Source organism: Arachis stenosperma, chromosome 9, assembly GCF_014773155.1.
Source record: "Arachis stenosperma cultivar V10309 chromosome 9, arast.V10309.gnm1.PFL2, whole genome shotgun sequence".
NCBI lineage: Eukaryota > Viridiplantae > Streptophyta > Magnoliopsida > Fabales > Fabaceae > Arachis > Arachis stenosperma.
Window position 1 is genome coordinate 15,665,413 of NC_080385.1, and position 15,455 is coordinate 15,680,867.

At 35.0% G+C, this 15,455-nt stretch overlaps 1 protein-coding gene across 2 annotated transcripts; it reads left to right on the top strand.

Moving 5' to 3' along the window:
* The first annotated feature begins 9,278 nt into the window (after positions 1 to 9,278).
* Positions 9,279 to 14,393, top strand: LOC130951832 (nuclear transport factor 2). Of its 2 annotated transcripts, none has more exons than XM_057880571.1 (10): positions 9,279 to 9,468; positions 9,613 to 9,695; positions 9,789 to 9,926; positions 10,571 to 10,847; positions 10,927 to 11,153; positions 11,347 to 11,512; positions 11,630 to 11,751; positions 11,833 to 11,892; positions 12,846 to 12,909; positions 13,650 to 14,393. In XM_057880571.1, exons 2-10 carry the CDS (start codon positions 9,642 to 9,644, stop codon positions 13,943 to 13,945), a joined length of 1,404 nt encoding a protein of 467 aa, XP_057736554.1. In that variant the 5' UTR covers positions 9,279 to 9,468; positions 9,613 to 9,641; the 3' UTR covers positions 13,946 to 14,393. The 2 variants fall into 2 exon arrangements, with proteins under 2 accessions (XP_057736554.1, XP_057736553.1); XM_057880570.1 differs by having other exon boundaries at positions 9,280 to 9,468; positions 11,341 to 11,512; positions 13,650 to 14,392.
* The last annotated feature ends 1,062 nt before the right edge of the window (positions 14,394 to 15,455 follow it).

The window sequence follows — 15,455 nt, forward strand, 5'->3', positions numbered from 1 at the left end:
TCTCCAACCCCTATGGCAAGAACAACAAGAACTTCTAGCTAGGTGTCTAAAGCAAGAAGAAGAGTAAAAGATGCTAGGGAAATTTGTGGCTAACTTAACCGAAGTGATGAACCAATTGGCCTCATTGTGCTCAAGTATCCAAGCCACTCCCATTGTTGAATGTAGAGGATTAGTTGAGGAGCACAATAAAAAGGAGAATTTGGAGCTTCAAGGTGGAGAAGAGGAGTTGAGACAAGAAGTGCAAAAAGAGGAGGAGGTAGAGATTATTGAACAAGAGGAAGTAGTGGTTGAAGATTTAGGAGATGTTGAGTGTAAGGAGGAATCTAGATTTGAAGAGCTTTCTTCCATGAAATGTGAAGTTGATGTCAAGGAGGCTAGTGCACAACCTCCAAGGCAAAATATAATTGGAGAATTGGAAGAAGTGGGGCAAGCACCAAGTTCCCCTATCTATGATGATTCCGCATCAACATATGATCCTTTTGAACTTGATGAGTCCTTCCCCACTATACTCGGAATTGATGAGAAGATCGATTTTACTAAACCCCCCATCTATGACTTAAGTGATGGGGAGGAGCTAAAGGATATTGGTGAGGAAGAATGTGAACTTGAGGAAGCTTGGCAAGAGGAAGAGCCTTACCATGTGGTGGAAGCCTCTAGAAGAGGATGGACAGGAGTGCAACGTGCGTTATCAAGATCATTGGGAACCCATCTACCTAAGTTGTCATCTAATCCTTCATTTGAGTGGGCAAAACTCGTTACTCCGAGCTTTATTATCCCACTTGAATTTGGTTTGCTTGAAACAGATGGCCAACTTAGGGCGCTTTGTGGAATGAAGCGTAAGAGGAGAATGTTTAGTGGTTGGCGTTGTAAATCTAGGCTCATTATGGTTGGAAGCTCAAAATGGAGGAGCATGGATTGGTGTAGTTCTCAATTGAATGGGTCTAGGAGGGTAGTTTGGTGCTTTCATGAGAATTTGACCCTCTTACCACCCAAAGGGAATCAACGTGATCAACTTGAAAACGGGTGTGAAAATGGGATCTCGGATTACAAGAGGAGGATCACCTTTGGGGTCCCATGGCTTGTGAAGAACTCCATCAAGGTTTGGAGCTATTAACTTTGAATGATGGAGCTTATTGGAGATCCAAGCATTGATGGATGTTCAAGGATGGATTCAAGTACAAGCCACCTTGATGAGAGCTCCCCATAAGTCCAACTTATGGACAATAAATAAAAGTGTTAGGTGGGAGACACCCCCACCATGGTAACATCTTTCCCTTTTTCTTTTTGTAAATATTGGTAAAAATTAGTTTAATTTCATATTTTGTTTAGTTAGTTGAGTTTATTTGGGAGTCTAGTAGGTTAAATAAGGTTTTATGGCGTTTCGATAGCTGTTTGGAGGTTTGGAATGTTTGGTTTGGTGCAAGAACTTGAAAAATTTTGAAAAACAGAGCACCATACCACGTATACGCGTGACCCTAAGTTTTCCTACCATTCACGCGCACGCGTCGCCCACACGTATGCGTGGATCCAAAATTCTCACCTCCCATACAAAAACCCGAAAGTTGTGCGAGTTTTGGGCTAGAATTGTGCCTCTAGCACAAAATCCACCCACGCGTACGCGTCGCCTCTCTCAATAACCCATCACGCATACACGTGACACACGCGTACGCGTCGCTCCCATTTCACATATCCACGCTTACCCGTTACTCCATGCGTACGCGTGGGTTGCCCTGTCTCACCCACCATCTTTTCTTCTCTTCTTTCCATTTCTTTCCTTCTTCTTTCTTCTCTTCTTTTCTTTCCCTTCTTTAATCACCATCCAACACTACCAAACACTATTTGTCACTATTTCTTTTAGTTAGTTAATTGGTTAGCTATTTAGTTAGTTTAATTTTTGATATTTTTCTGTTTTTCATTATAAGTGTTGGATTATTAATCTTGTTTGTTGTTTATTGCTGTTGATTACTACTAGGATGTTAGTTTAACATCATTGTTAATTAATTGTCATTGTTGGATTTTTTTTTATTGAGGTTACAATTTGTCACTTGGTTTTGAGTTTTCATATTTGACATTTGTGAATATCAAGTACATGTGACATTGCCTTCAAGCTTCTAAATCTTTTGAATTGCATATTTTGGCCACCATGCATTCATCATCTATTGTTAGGCAATTGTACATTATCAATGCATTTTTTGTTAGGTGATGCTTGTTTATGATTTACCCTTATTCACATCACCTCTTTCATGCATTGAGATTGTGGGATTGTGAAATTGGACCCAAAGCTTACCTAGTGACATATTTTTGAGCTTTCTAAACTTTATGGACAATGCTTACTATGTGATTGATCTTCACTCTATCTTCTTTTCCTAAGTTCCATAGCATCCATGTGTTCCACTTCTATGTCACTTAGGTGTTGCAACAAACTTTAATATGTGTCATTGTTTGATGTGTGAGCTCTTTATACCATTCTGTTCACTAAATTTACTTACATATCAATCAATGTCCATTAATTATCCATTTCACAATTGCGTGATTGTTGCTTGAATGCTTCTATGCCTCTTCACTACTTGTCTATATATTAACCTACAAGTCTTTTAAAGTATTTCAAGCACACTAGAATGAGTGAAGTGCATGTTTTCTTTTATATAATTGTGACATGGCTTTTAAATACTAGGGTGAGTTCCAAATCGCATGCAATTTAGGACCTACACACCTATTTTTCCATCAATATCACACTAATTCACTCACTCAATTCTAGTGATTTATCTCATTCCAACATTGTATGCTTCCTTACTTTTGCATTTACTTGTCTTTTTATCATATTTTCTATTTTCAGGAAGAGTTGTCATAAGCAAAAACGGAAGCGGAAAAAGAACACACAGCAATCGGTTGACCTATCAGCTGAAGGTAGCAATACGGAGAGTCGCCGTACCCCCTTTGCTCATCCCTGAATGCACCGAGGACGGTGCAAACTTTAAGTGTGGGGAGGTCATCCGACCAATCGGCCACTTTTGGGTGACAAATTTCTAATCCTAATACTTTTGCATTTTATTTTTAGGTCTTTTAGGATTTTTAATTGTATTTTCTTATTTTTGCATATATATATATGTATATATAGTAAGCTTAGTCAAAATAATAAAATTTTTCAAGGATTTTATCTGTAGGGCACTCCAATTGATTGAAAAAAATATTTTTTTTTAAAACTTGCTTGAATTACATATATTGTGGAACATGTTTTGAGCTAAGAACACATAATCATGTGAGATTTGAGCCTAATTGTGTGGTTACATCATATAACCATTTACTTTCATTCTTGTGTGTATTATTCTCTTCCTATGATTGTAATCTTTTATTTGTTTGATTCTTTATGTCCATTATTTTGTGTATGAATGTACCTATATGATTGAGGCCATTGTTTCAATTAGCTCACTTACCCAAATAGCCTTACCTTTTATCTTCCATTGTTAGCCAACTTTGAGCCTATGCTAAACTCATTTGTTCTTAATTTTAGCACATTACAAGCCTTAAAACGAAAAATAATAAATGTCCTTGTTTGGATCTTTGATTAGTTTAGGCTAGTGAGAGTGCTTATCATTCAAGTTTGGGAAAGTTTGGAAATATTAGGTAGAGATAAAAGAGTGTTTTGTATTTTTATTGAAAAATATTGAGAATTGGGTACATACTCATGTGTTAATTAAATGTAAAATCATATGCATTGATATTTTTGTACATACTTTATTGCAAAAAGAAAAAAATATATATACAAAATAAATAAATATATATATATAAAAAATATAGAAAAAGAAAGAAAAAGAAAAGCAATAAGAATGAGACAAAATGTCCCAAAGTAAAGTTCAATAAAAATCAATGCATATGTGTGATGATCAAAAAGAGAATGCATGAGTGTGAAAAAAAAAAGTGAAGAATAGGTAGTTAGGTTAGCATTTAAATTGTATAGGTTGTCATAGGTTAGGTGGGAAGTTTAGATTAATCAAATATTCAAATTCTAGCTCACTTGACCATATGCATCCCTACCTTGACCCTAGCCCTATTACAACCTTATGAAAAGACCTCATGATATTTGTATGCATGCATGAAATAATTGTTGATTGTTAGATGAAAAATAAATCTTAGAAAGTATGATTAGGGGAGAATTGAGTGAATCAATCCTATACACTTAAGTGACTAGAGCGGATACACATCCAGTGAGGGTTCGATAGCTCAATTACATGTTTTCACCCTTGATCATCTTTTCTTGCAAGTTTGTAAAATCTTTTTAATAACTTAATTCAATTGTGGGTTGATTTGATTTCTATTGCTTTAGCCCTTGCACTTATATATGTATTTTTGGAAGTCGATTTATTTTGACTAAGTAGTGCGTTCATTTAGATAGTTGCATGTAGATAGGTTGCACTTAGGTAGTTTGCATTGAATAAATATTGATACCCTTTGTCTCTTTCTTGGTTTAGCATGAGGACATGTTTGGTTTAAGTGTGGGGAGGTTTGATAAACTCCAATTTCGTGGTTGTTTATCTTGTGCTTAATTTAGGAGATTTTATCAACTTTTCTCACATTTATTCAATAAAATAGCATGGTTTTGTAATTTTCCCTTAATTTGTGCTTAAGTGTAAAAACATACTTTTTAGGCCCTTAAATTGGTAATTTTATTTCACCTTTGATTCCACTAGATGCCTTGATGTGTTTGTTAGTGAATTCAGGTTGAAAAGGTTAGGAGTGAATCAAAGGAGTGAAGAGAAAAGCATGTAAAGTGGAGAATTCATGGGAAAACAAGGATTTGGAGTGTATTCATCGACGCGCACGCAGGACAGACGCGCACACATGGAAAGCAAAATGCCAAGCGACGCGTACACGTGACCCACGCATACGCGTCACAGCTTGCACGTGACCTCATTAAAGTGAAAACGCTAGAGGCGATTTCTAAACTTCCCAGGCATAAATCCAACTCATTCCTAAGGCTATTTCATGCAGAATTCAAGCTTGGGTAAAGGAAGAACAATTAGTTGTAGAATTGGCATCATGTAATGTTCTTTTATTGTTAATTTGAGTTGTTATTATTATTTTCTTGCAATTGGTAGTTGTTAGATTTGATCTTTCCTTGCAATTTATTATGTTTTCCTTTTATGCATTCCAAGTGTTTGACAAAATGCTTGGTTGGATGTTAGAGTAGCTTTTTGAGCATTCGTGGCTTGGAAAGAGGAATTAGGCAATCTTGAGTCATTAAGACCCAACCTATGCTGGTGATCTAGAGTTGTTAGTTAATATTATTTCCATTGACTCTAATCTCTTGATAATCCAATTAGTGAGCTGATTAGGACTTTTGGAGAGCTCTCGACAACTGGGGAGACTTCAGGGAGGAATCAAGTGAGAGAAAATAAGATGAGAAAACACCACATCCAACTCAAAACCTTAAGGTGTCAAGTTAATGGATCTCTCATCTTATAAACTCCTCACTCTTCCTTGCTTTCTTTGATGTGGGACTAACTTCAACACTCCTCACACTTGCAACACTAACAATCTCTCCCTCAAGTGTGAGCCTCCAAATCAAACATCAACTCCCCTCTAACTCCTCCACCACATATGAGTATTCGTCCATCACACCGCCGCAAAACACCGCGGGACACATCGCCCGGACCACCTTTGTCGGAAAGACTTTCGATGCTTCACCTTGAATACCCCTTAAAATCACCAGACCGATTAACCATCGGCTCTGATACCACTTGTTGGGCCGACCGTGGAGAGCTCTCGACAATTGGGGAGACTTCGGGGAGGAATCAAGTGAGAGAAAATAAGATGAGAAGACACAACATCCAACTCAAAACCTTAGGGTGTCAAGTTAATGGATTTCTCATCTTATAAACTCCTCACTCTTCCTTGCTTTCTTTGATGTGTGACTAATTTCAACACTATTCACACTTGCAACACTAACACTCTCATGGAAGATAACAATATACCTTCTTCCCTTGTTGGGTTGACGAAATAGGATAAATTCTTATTAATTATTGTTATTAGTGATTATGATAGAAAGTCTATATTCTCGATCCTTGCCATGAATGTCTCTCTTTGTTAATTGCTTTCTTTACTTGCTCGATTTACTTTTCTTACCCTTCTATAAATCAAACCCCTTGTTCCTTCATAGCCAATAATTGACCACTTTATTATAATTCCTTGTGAGACGATCCAAGGTTTAAATACTTCGGTTAATTTTTATTGGGGTTTGTTACTTGTGACAAAAAAATTTTGATTGGGAGGATTGTTTGTTGGTTTAGAACTATACTTGCAACGAGACTTCATTGAGAAATTATTTACCAACATAACTTTTTCTCTTTCAATCAAAGACCAAATATATCTTCATTTTTCTTTTTTAAGGACGGAATTGATCATTTTTCACATCCAAATACCTTAATTACGATCATTGAGATACATAATGAATATGACTTATTTATATAAAATCTCTTCAAGATCTTTTCTATGTGTGTTGTTTAATGAATAACAATCCTATTTTTTATATGCTCGATCTGCACACCAAAATAAAATTTAATTTTTTCAAGATCTTTCATTTCAATAAATATATTTATAATATCATTTATTATGTATATTTAATCTTAATCATAACCAATTTAATGACTATAAATACATTATATATATATATATATCTTATTTCTCCTCGTCATAAAAACAAAAGGTTAAATAGAATAATTATTTGTTAGGATCATTCCTAATAACTAGAAAAATACATAAAATAAAGATATCAGTGATAATCCTTAACTTCATAAAAAGCGGTTGAATATTCTACTTTATCCTTCTTCGATAAACACTCTTTTTATTCTAACTGCACGCCACCGTGCATTGCATGCCTTCACAGCGCGAAAGTTTTCGATTTTGGTTTTGGTTTCTCAGGTGACTCAATAAAAGAAAATTAGATCATCATTGGCCTTTTTAAGCTTCACAAAGCATGTTGTATGTTGGGCTTCTAATCTTCTGCAACGTCACCAACCAAGTGCTCCTCGACGGCCTCCCAATGGTGACTTTTAACCGTCTTCATTTTTTGGATCCCAAAATGATATTCTCTACGATCCTGTTGTTTAATAAAAATATCTTCTTCTGTTTTGATTTTATGATTTTAAATTTCATTGATTTTATTTTAAATTTTAAATTTTTTAAGTTATTTTTTAAATTGACTATTTTTTATTTATAAATGGACTATTTAATTTTTTTCATTTACAATGAATTGCGTAAAAAACTAAAACCTTAGTTACTTGACAATCTTTGATAATAGGTTAATTTTTAAGGAACGGTTAAATTCACATAATAGTTTTTGAGATTTGCGTAAATACTCAATATAGTCCTCAAGATCTCAATTTTCGTATAGTAGTCTTTCAGATAGAACTCCAAGCACTTATAATAGTTCCTGGGCATATTTCTGGTGATGAGTCATCACTGAAGCACTTACGTGACGTCATTTCGCCACGTTGGAGTCAGCTTAGCTGGCACTTTTTCAATTTATACCTACATTGGTCCCTCCCTCTATATTTAATCCTAAATTTCAAAATCTAAATATCTAATTTTTTCCTCCGATAGCTCCCAGTTTCTGATCCTGTCAGCAGCCCATTTCTTTCTTCCAAGCTCCTTTGGGACATCACCGACAAACAAATTCATATGCAAAGCAAGCAATTGTGTCCAATCTCAAGAGGAATCTCCCCAAACAGTGAGTTTTGCCATAGAATCAAGTTGGTAAGGTTCTGAAGTTTTTGAAGCTCCCTTGGAATAGAATCTTCTAGTTGATTCTACATCAAACCCAATGTCTCTAAGCTGTCACACTCACTAATCGTGACTGGTATTGGCCATGAGAGAGCATTTAGTCCCGCCCGAATAACCCTAAACTTCTTCAACTTGCTAGTTGGTTTAGGAATTCTCCTTGTTAAGTTGTTGCTATATATAACTAACTCCTCAAGTGAAGCTAAGTTTTCAAGATCTTTAGGTACCTCACCATGCATATAATTTTTACAAAGGTAAAGCTTTCTAAGTTTTGTTATATTCCAAATTGGGGTTAGAATTTCTCCCTGAAACCTGTTTGTACAAAATCTAGAATCTCCAAATTATGGTTATTAGCAAAACCATCCGAATTTGGACCAGAAAGAAAATTCTTTGAGAGATTCAACTCAATTAGTCTTGGAAGGTCACACAAATTCTAGGAGATAAAGTGTCAGATAGATTAAGGTGGTAGAGTTTAACAGAAATTACCAATGATGAATGGGTACATTGCACACCAATCCAATTGCATGGTACTCTTAGTCTCGGTCACTTCCTATGTACTCTCTTTCACCGCCAGTTAGATCTCTTTGCCAATCTCCTCTCTTCTAGTTTTGAACTTTTCATTCTTGTTTGGTGATCAATGTTTGATTGTTGAGAAAGTTTAGAAAAAAAAAATATGAAATGTTTGTATTTGTTGTGATGTGTGAACTTTGAAAAAGATCTCTGTCTTCTTTGTATTTGAAGAAAGAAGTGGGCTACCATTCAGTGTTTGAGAGGGTCTAGGAGCTGTCAGAGAAAAAGATTAGAGATTTGGATTTTGAAATTTAGGGTTAAATATTGAGAGAGGGACCAATATGGGTATAAATTGGAAACGTGCCAGCTAAGCTGGCTCTAACGTGGCGAAACGACGCCACATAAGCACTCCGGTGACGATTCATCACAAAAAATATGCTCAGGGACCACTATGAGTGCTCGGTGCTCTATTTGGAGGACTACTATGAAAAAATTGAAATTTTAAAGACTACATTAAGTATTCATGCGAATCTCAAGAACTATTATAAAAATTTACTCGAGTATTGTACTCCTTACTTTGACTTATAAATAGATATAAAAATTAATATTTATTACAATTTTTAAAATAAAATTATAACTTTTTAAAAGATTATTATAATATTTATAAAAAATAAATTTTTTTATAATAAATTTTTTTATTTTTTTAAATAAATATTTTTGAAATTAAAAAATCAAATACAAAATAAATTATTTTTAATATAAATATTTATTATTTAAATTATATTTAAAAAAAATTAAATTAAATTGTTTATGAACTTAGAGCGCACTATCTTTCGCTCCGTGGAAAATGCAAATCAAATGCTAGTAAACAACGGCCTTTAATAAACCACACGTATATTTTAGAGTTCAATGTTCTGTGACATTGCGGGCTTAAATGTGCCGGGCCGGTCCGGCCCGTTTCACCGCCCTAATTTTAATTAGGGCCAGGTACCTCTTCGTTGATCACTCTCATAGCCCGAGTGACTCAACTCTCACAACCACTCTTCACACTCTTTTCCCACTCAAACCCTCCACCTCCAGAGTCCAGGCTCTCCGCACGGCCAGATCCCACTGCCGCTGTTCAGGAGACCGCGACTCGAATCGCCGCCACAGATCCTCGCGTCTCCGTCCAGATCCGTCCAGGTAACCGACTTTTCTTTTCTGTAGTTCTTCTTATGATCTTGGTCTGTTCTTTTTCTTCTTTTTTGAGCCTTTTTTTATTTCTTGAATTGTGCTTATTTCTAGTTTTGTATTTTGTAACTCAAAATCTATAATTTCGTTCTGCAGTTCAATCGGCATTTTGGAAAGATATCCGAATGGCCGCATCGGAGCAGCAAGTTCCATCTAGAACTTCTCCACCTGCTCATATTGTATGTAATGTATATTTGGATTCAATGTGTCGAATCTTTCGCCTTTTCGCCGTAGTATGAATGATTGGGTTTTGTAATGATTGTGTAATATAGGTTGGAAGTGCCTTTGTTGATCAGTATTACCATATGCTGCACGAGAGCCCTGAGCTCGTGCATCGCTTTTACCAGGATGTCAGCAAGTTTGGCCGCCCTGAGGAAAATGGCATAATGGGAATTACAACCACAATGGAGGTGAGTTCTCTCTTTTGAATGAACCCTAGCCTACCCGTGTTATGTGCTTGATTTTGTATGTACATTTGCATTTACATTTGTATGTTTATGGATGTGAGATTATCTTTGAGACGTAAATGATGGAAGACTCAATCTTAAATTGATACTTATTCTCTGCTTGGGTTTTTGTGACTGAAACATAGGTTATGTTCATGAGTTTGGTTTGGACAGGGAAGGGAAGGAAAGGAATTGAAATATTTGTATCGTTGTATTGTTTGGAGCGATTTTTTTTTTTGTTTTCCGGGGGGGGGGGTGGTTTGGGGGCAACTATGTGGGTTTGGTATAGATGGAAAAATAGAGGTGAAACTTTAGAAGTTAGCTTTTCCTATAATTTTTTACACATTTAATATTTAAAAATCTTTAAAATTAATACTATTAGAAAACCTATTGTGTCTAATTATTTGAGTAAAGATTAACATTGTAAAAATATATTATATTCTCTTGATCTTTTTTTCTATCTTATCTGTTTTAAACTGTTGAGTAAGGTTATAAGGGTAAGACAAAACCCTTTGGGTTAAATGTTCTTTAGCTTTAACCCCTTAACTTGTTGGCCACTCCATTTCTTTTTAAACATCCTAATGTAAATTTAATTTCTCATCAAGCAGGATATTAATAAGAAGATATTATCTTTGGGTTATGGTGAACTCAGTGTGGAAATTATGTCTGTTGATGCCCAAGAATCTTATGGTGGGGGTGTCCTTGTCCTGGTCACTGGGTTTATAAAAGGAGAGGACAAGATTAAGCAGAAATTTACTCAATGTTTCTTCCTTGCACCTCAAGAGAAAGGTTACTTTGTTTTGAATGATATTTTGCGATATGTTAATGACAATGAATCCCAAGGGTGTGCTCATGATTCCAAATCTCCAGTGACTTCTGACCATGGTAATGTGTGCATACTTTGCAATTTAAATTAAAGCATTTCAATTTATCTCAAGATTTTTTTTCTTTTTCTTCCTTTTAGTGGAAGATCCTTCTGTACGGGTGATGCATGCTTCAGAGCAAATATCCAAGATAGCTGTGGTTAGTGATAGGGAGGAAGCATTCAATATGGAAAATGGGGAAGGTTCAGCTGAAGAAGCGGAAGCTCTGATACCTGAAGTTTTTGATGAAAACCCTGATGATTCAAAGCCCATAGCTGGATCAGCATCTTCCAACGAGAGAGTTCCAAAGAAGTCATATGCCTCCATTGTTAGTATCCTGTTACAATACACCCTCTTGTTGCTACCAGATTGCTGAATCACATTTGGAATTCTATTTTCTTAAATAATGGCAGTTTTATAGAGAATGTGATGTCAAATTTTGCTTGCTCTCTTCCCTAGATGAGTAATAATTTATCGTTAATTACTATGTCTATCTAACTAGTACATCTTTCAAGGTTAAGGTGATGAGGAAGAGTGAAAAACCATCTTCTACAGCCGCAACCTCTGTGGCTACATTCACCAAGAGCCAAGAGCAACAAGGTACTCTATCTCCGCCACCCAGTCGTTCAGAAGCAAATGGTTCCGAGACAAATACTAAAGAAATTGCAAACATTCAAGAAGCTGAAGGTCGAGTGCCCATCTAACTCCACTCTTTGGTTCATATTTTTCTGTCTCATGTCTTTGTTTATTCCCACTATGTTTATCGCACTGATATTGCTAACATGACTCCTTCCTTTATGACAGCTGAGGGTTATTCTATTCATGTGAAAGGGCTATCACCCAACACTACACCTTCCCTCCTGGAGAGTGTGTTCAAGAAGTTTGGACCTATTAAGAATGGTGGTATCCAAGTTAGATCACAAAAGGTATAATGCATATTCATTCAAAGATTTCCGAGTTCTTATTATCAGCTTCTAGCTAACATCTATATGCATATGGATGAACAGGGATTTTGCTTTGGCTTTGTGGAGTTTGAAGTAGCAAGTGCTGCCCAAAGTGCACTTGAGGTAAAAAAAAAAATCAGATATAAAAAAAATGAGATATACTCCTTGGATTTCAGAATTCCATATACAATTTCAATTTGCATAGCTCATCATCATCATCTTCTAATACGTTGCGATATTCTTTTAAAATCATGGTTTAAAAGAATGTTCAATCAGGTGATCTTCTAATAATTTTTTTAAAAAATAATATTAAAAGAAAGAAATGTTCAGTTTTTTTCCTTTTGGGAAAACTTGTTGCATTATGAATTTATAACTTTATGTCTTTAAATGATTAAAAAGAGATGCTTATAGTTTTGTCTTTTCAAGGTATTATTATATCCTTAAATGAGCTACTAGTGATGGTTACTTTTGTACAAAAGAAGAAAAAAAGTGGGCCACCAAAGTGATGAATTCTATTTTTACACAATCATATTAAAGGCTCCGTGTTTGGGTATTATATTTACTTGGATCTCTTGTGTAAAAATTATTCTCTTTGTCCTCAAGAAAGAACATATGCATAGTGTCATGTCACTTTTGCAACTTCTTATGCAGTTGCTTTGACATATTTTATTTTTGATATATCTCCTAATGAGCTTGGCTGGTATTCATTATCCTAAGCTTGTTATTGTCTATGTTGAGTATGTCTTGTTAATATTGAAGCTCTGGCTTATTTGGCACTTCAGTCAGTGAATTGACTCTGATTCAAAAGTTTGCCGTGGCTGATGCTGTCGTTCATGATTTATCTTGGGAGTAGATGGTTTTTGTTGTGGTTCTTAAATAGAAGATGCGTTAGAAGTTTCTCCATTTGTCTTGTTTAAGATGTATCGTGTATAAACTCTTTCCAAGCTGAGTTATTTATGTAGAGTTGTTTGTATTTATTAAGTCAAACTCTTCTATACGGCGTCACATACCCTTGGACAATATAATTGTTTTTGAATGTGGATTTATGAGTTAACACTTTTCATTGGCAATGTCAGGCATCACCTATTCTGATTGAAGGGCACCAAGTTTTGGTTGAGGAAAAGAGATCAACAACTCGAGGTAAGCGTCCTGCATTCATAACATTTTTTGCCTTTAGTCTACCTTTCCTTTCCTGTGAACCACTGTTAGGGACCTAGGCATTATGGGGTGCCCAAAATCCCACATCAAGTATGATGGGATGTTTGATGTATTGTTGTATCTAAGGAGATGGTTCTTCCCCCTTAACAACTAGCTTTTAAGGTGTGATTCTACACTTTTCTTTTGTACTACTTAACAATTGCATTCTTAGTGTCAACATTACTCCTCTGTTTCTATGACAATGTGTCAACCCAAACAATAATCACATGACAGAGCACAAGTCTCACATGCATTATTCCTATGTCCTAATGTTGACACTACACACAATTTGACTTCTTGAGGATGGGATACTGCACCTGTCCATGTTATCTCTTCCACATATCACGCCATTATCATATGCTTTCCTTTCTTATCAGTTAGCACACTGTGTTTCACTTAAACAATGTTATGCAATGTTTTCGGTAAATGAAAGCTTTGATATTTCTCTTGAAAATAGATTATGCTTTGTTTGGTTCTTCAATCGTCAGTGTTTGTTTATTTCAAGTTGCATGCCATATTTTATTTATCATTTAGCCAAGTGTGAGAAAAGACCCGAGTTATGTTGTCTATTTATTTTCAATTTGTTCTCACTGGCCTAGTCAAGTAGACATCATTGGTGGTCATCCATTTTGAAATTTAAAATATGTTGCATGCAAAGTGAAACTGTTTCTATTTGTGTCCAGTGAATAGCAGGGGGCGATTCCCATCTGGAAGGAGGCCAGGATACAGGAATGAAGGAGCAAGAGAACGGGGAACCTATGGAAATGGGAGAAGCTATGGCCGAGGCGACCCTAACACAAAGGGTGAATTTGGTGGGTATAGGAATGTTAATCAGGGTGGGTTTCTACATCATGGAGGTGACAGGTACCAGCGAAATAATCATCCTGGAGCAAATGGTGGACGGAGGAATCGAAGTGGTGGGTTTTCTGGTACTGCGGCAGTCAAAACTACGGACGCTCGTGTTGCTGCTTCTGCTTGAGCAACTTATTAACCCTTGTGGCCTTTTTGGTGCGATGAACTCATTGAAAGATATTTTCAATTTCAGTCACTTAGTTAAAGGTAAAGCGGCAATGAAGGAACTAAATTTTAATTTGGGGTGGACTAAGATTTTCTTAGGGGTCATTTCTCTTACTATTTTTTTGCCATATTAGTGACTTAGGTAAAGGTAGTGCCCTAAATATTTGGTTAGTGGTAGTAGCAGTGTCAATATAGCAGAGGTTAGCTTTTGACCTTTTGTTGCTTCCAGAGTTCTTTAAATATTTTTGGAAGCATGATTGCAATTTTGTGAGAAATCGTCTATTTATCATTTCTGACAGGACAGGCTGATAGTGGCATTATACGCAAAATTCCTTTGTGTAAAACTATCTAAGACTTAAATTTGAATATGATATTAGAACAAATATTGAGTACTCCATTCGTTTGGCATGTTATTTAGTAATGGTTCCTCCATTTGTTTAGGCGTTAAATGTTAAGCATTATTATCAATGTTTTAAGTTCTATATGCTGCATTTGATGATTAGCATTTTATGAAATACAAAACATCATTCATGAACTTCTTAGATGAATACCAACCGTAGCATTCCTAGTAGAAATGGATGTAAATCCCATTCATGTAGGGGTGAGAATTAGGTGGCAACGTGGATGGGCAAGTTAATTTTGGATTGGTGAAAGATTGATAAAAAAAATAAACTAATTTGTTATTTCATAAGATTTATTGAGATAATTGTTTGGGCTTAGATATTTGTTAGCAGAACGTGTATACTCAATGCACGCATTGAATTGAGTTTATTCGACGCGAATTGGAAAACCAATGGGTACATCAGGGTTTATATCTGATCGATTGGATTTGATGAATGATTGAATCATGTAATAAACTTGTTATGGTTTATGAGCTTTGTATATAATTAAAAATTAACACTAGATTTATTTAAAATATACATAGACAAGAGAGTTGTTTAATATATATTTATTGATGTATAAATTTAGTGAAATTTGACATAGATGAATTTTATTATAGGTTAGAAAATGATATTTGCACACTAAAGAGGTGTTTCTCATCATTATACTTTTTCCATCACCATGAAATTAATTATAGACTCCATTCAAATTTCACCCATCAGATATTTCTAAAAGTGTTTAAAATCTACTTAATATACTAAAATTGGGTTTTTCCCTAACTACTAAAGGTGATGTGTCGATTTCTCATGCTTCCGTTTTCCCTCCAAAACGAATAAAATTTTTTTTCTATTCTGAATTATTTTATTATAATTATATTATAATTAATACTAAATGAATAATATATAATTATACTAATTTAGTAACATATCTTCATTATAATTATATCAAATTAATATTTAATGCACTATTAAACTACTTATTAATTATCAATTAAAAATACTTTTAATAATTTTAATGATAATAATAATATCAATAATAGTAATAATAATAATAAAAAATCTTTGTTATCCGATTCACGTATATCAAATAAT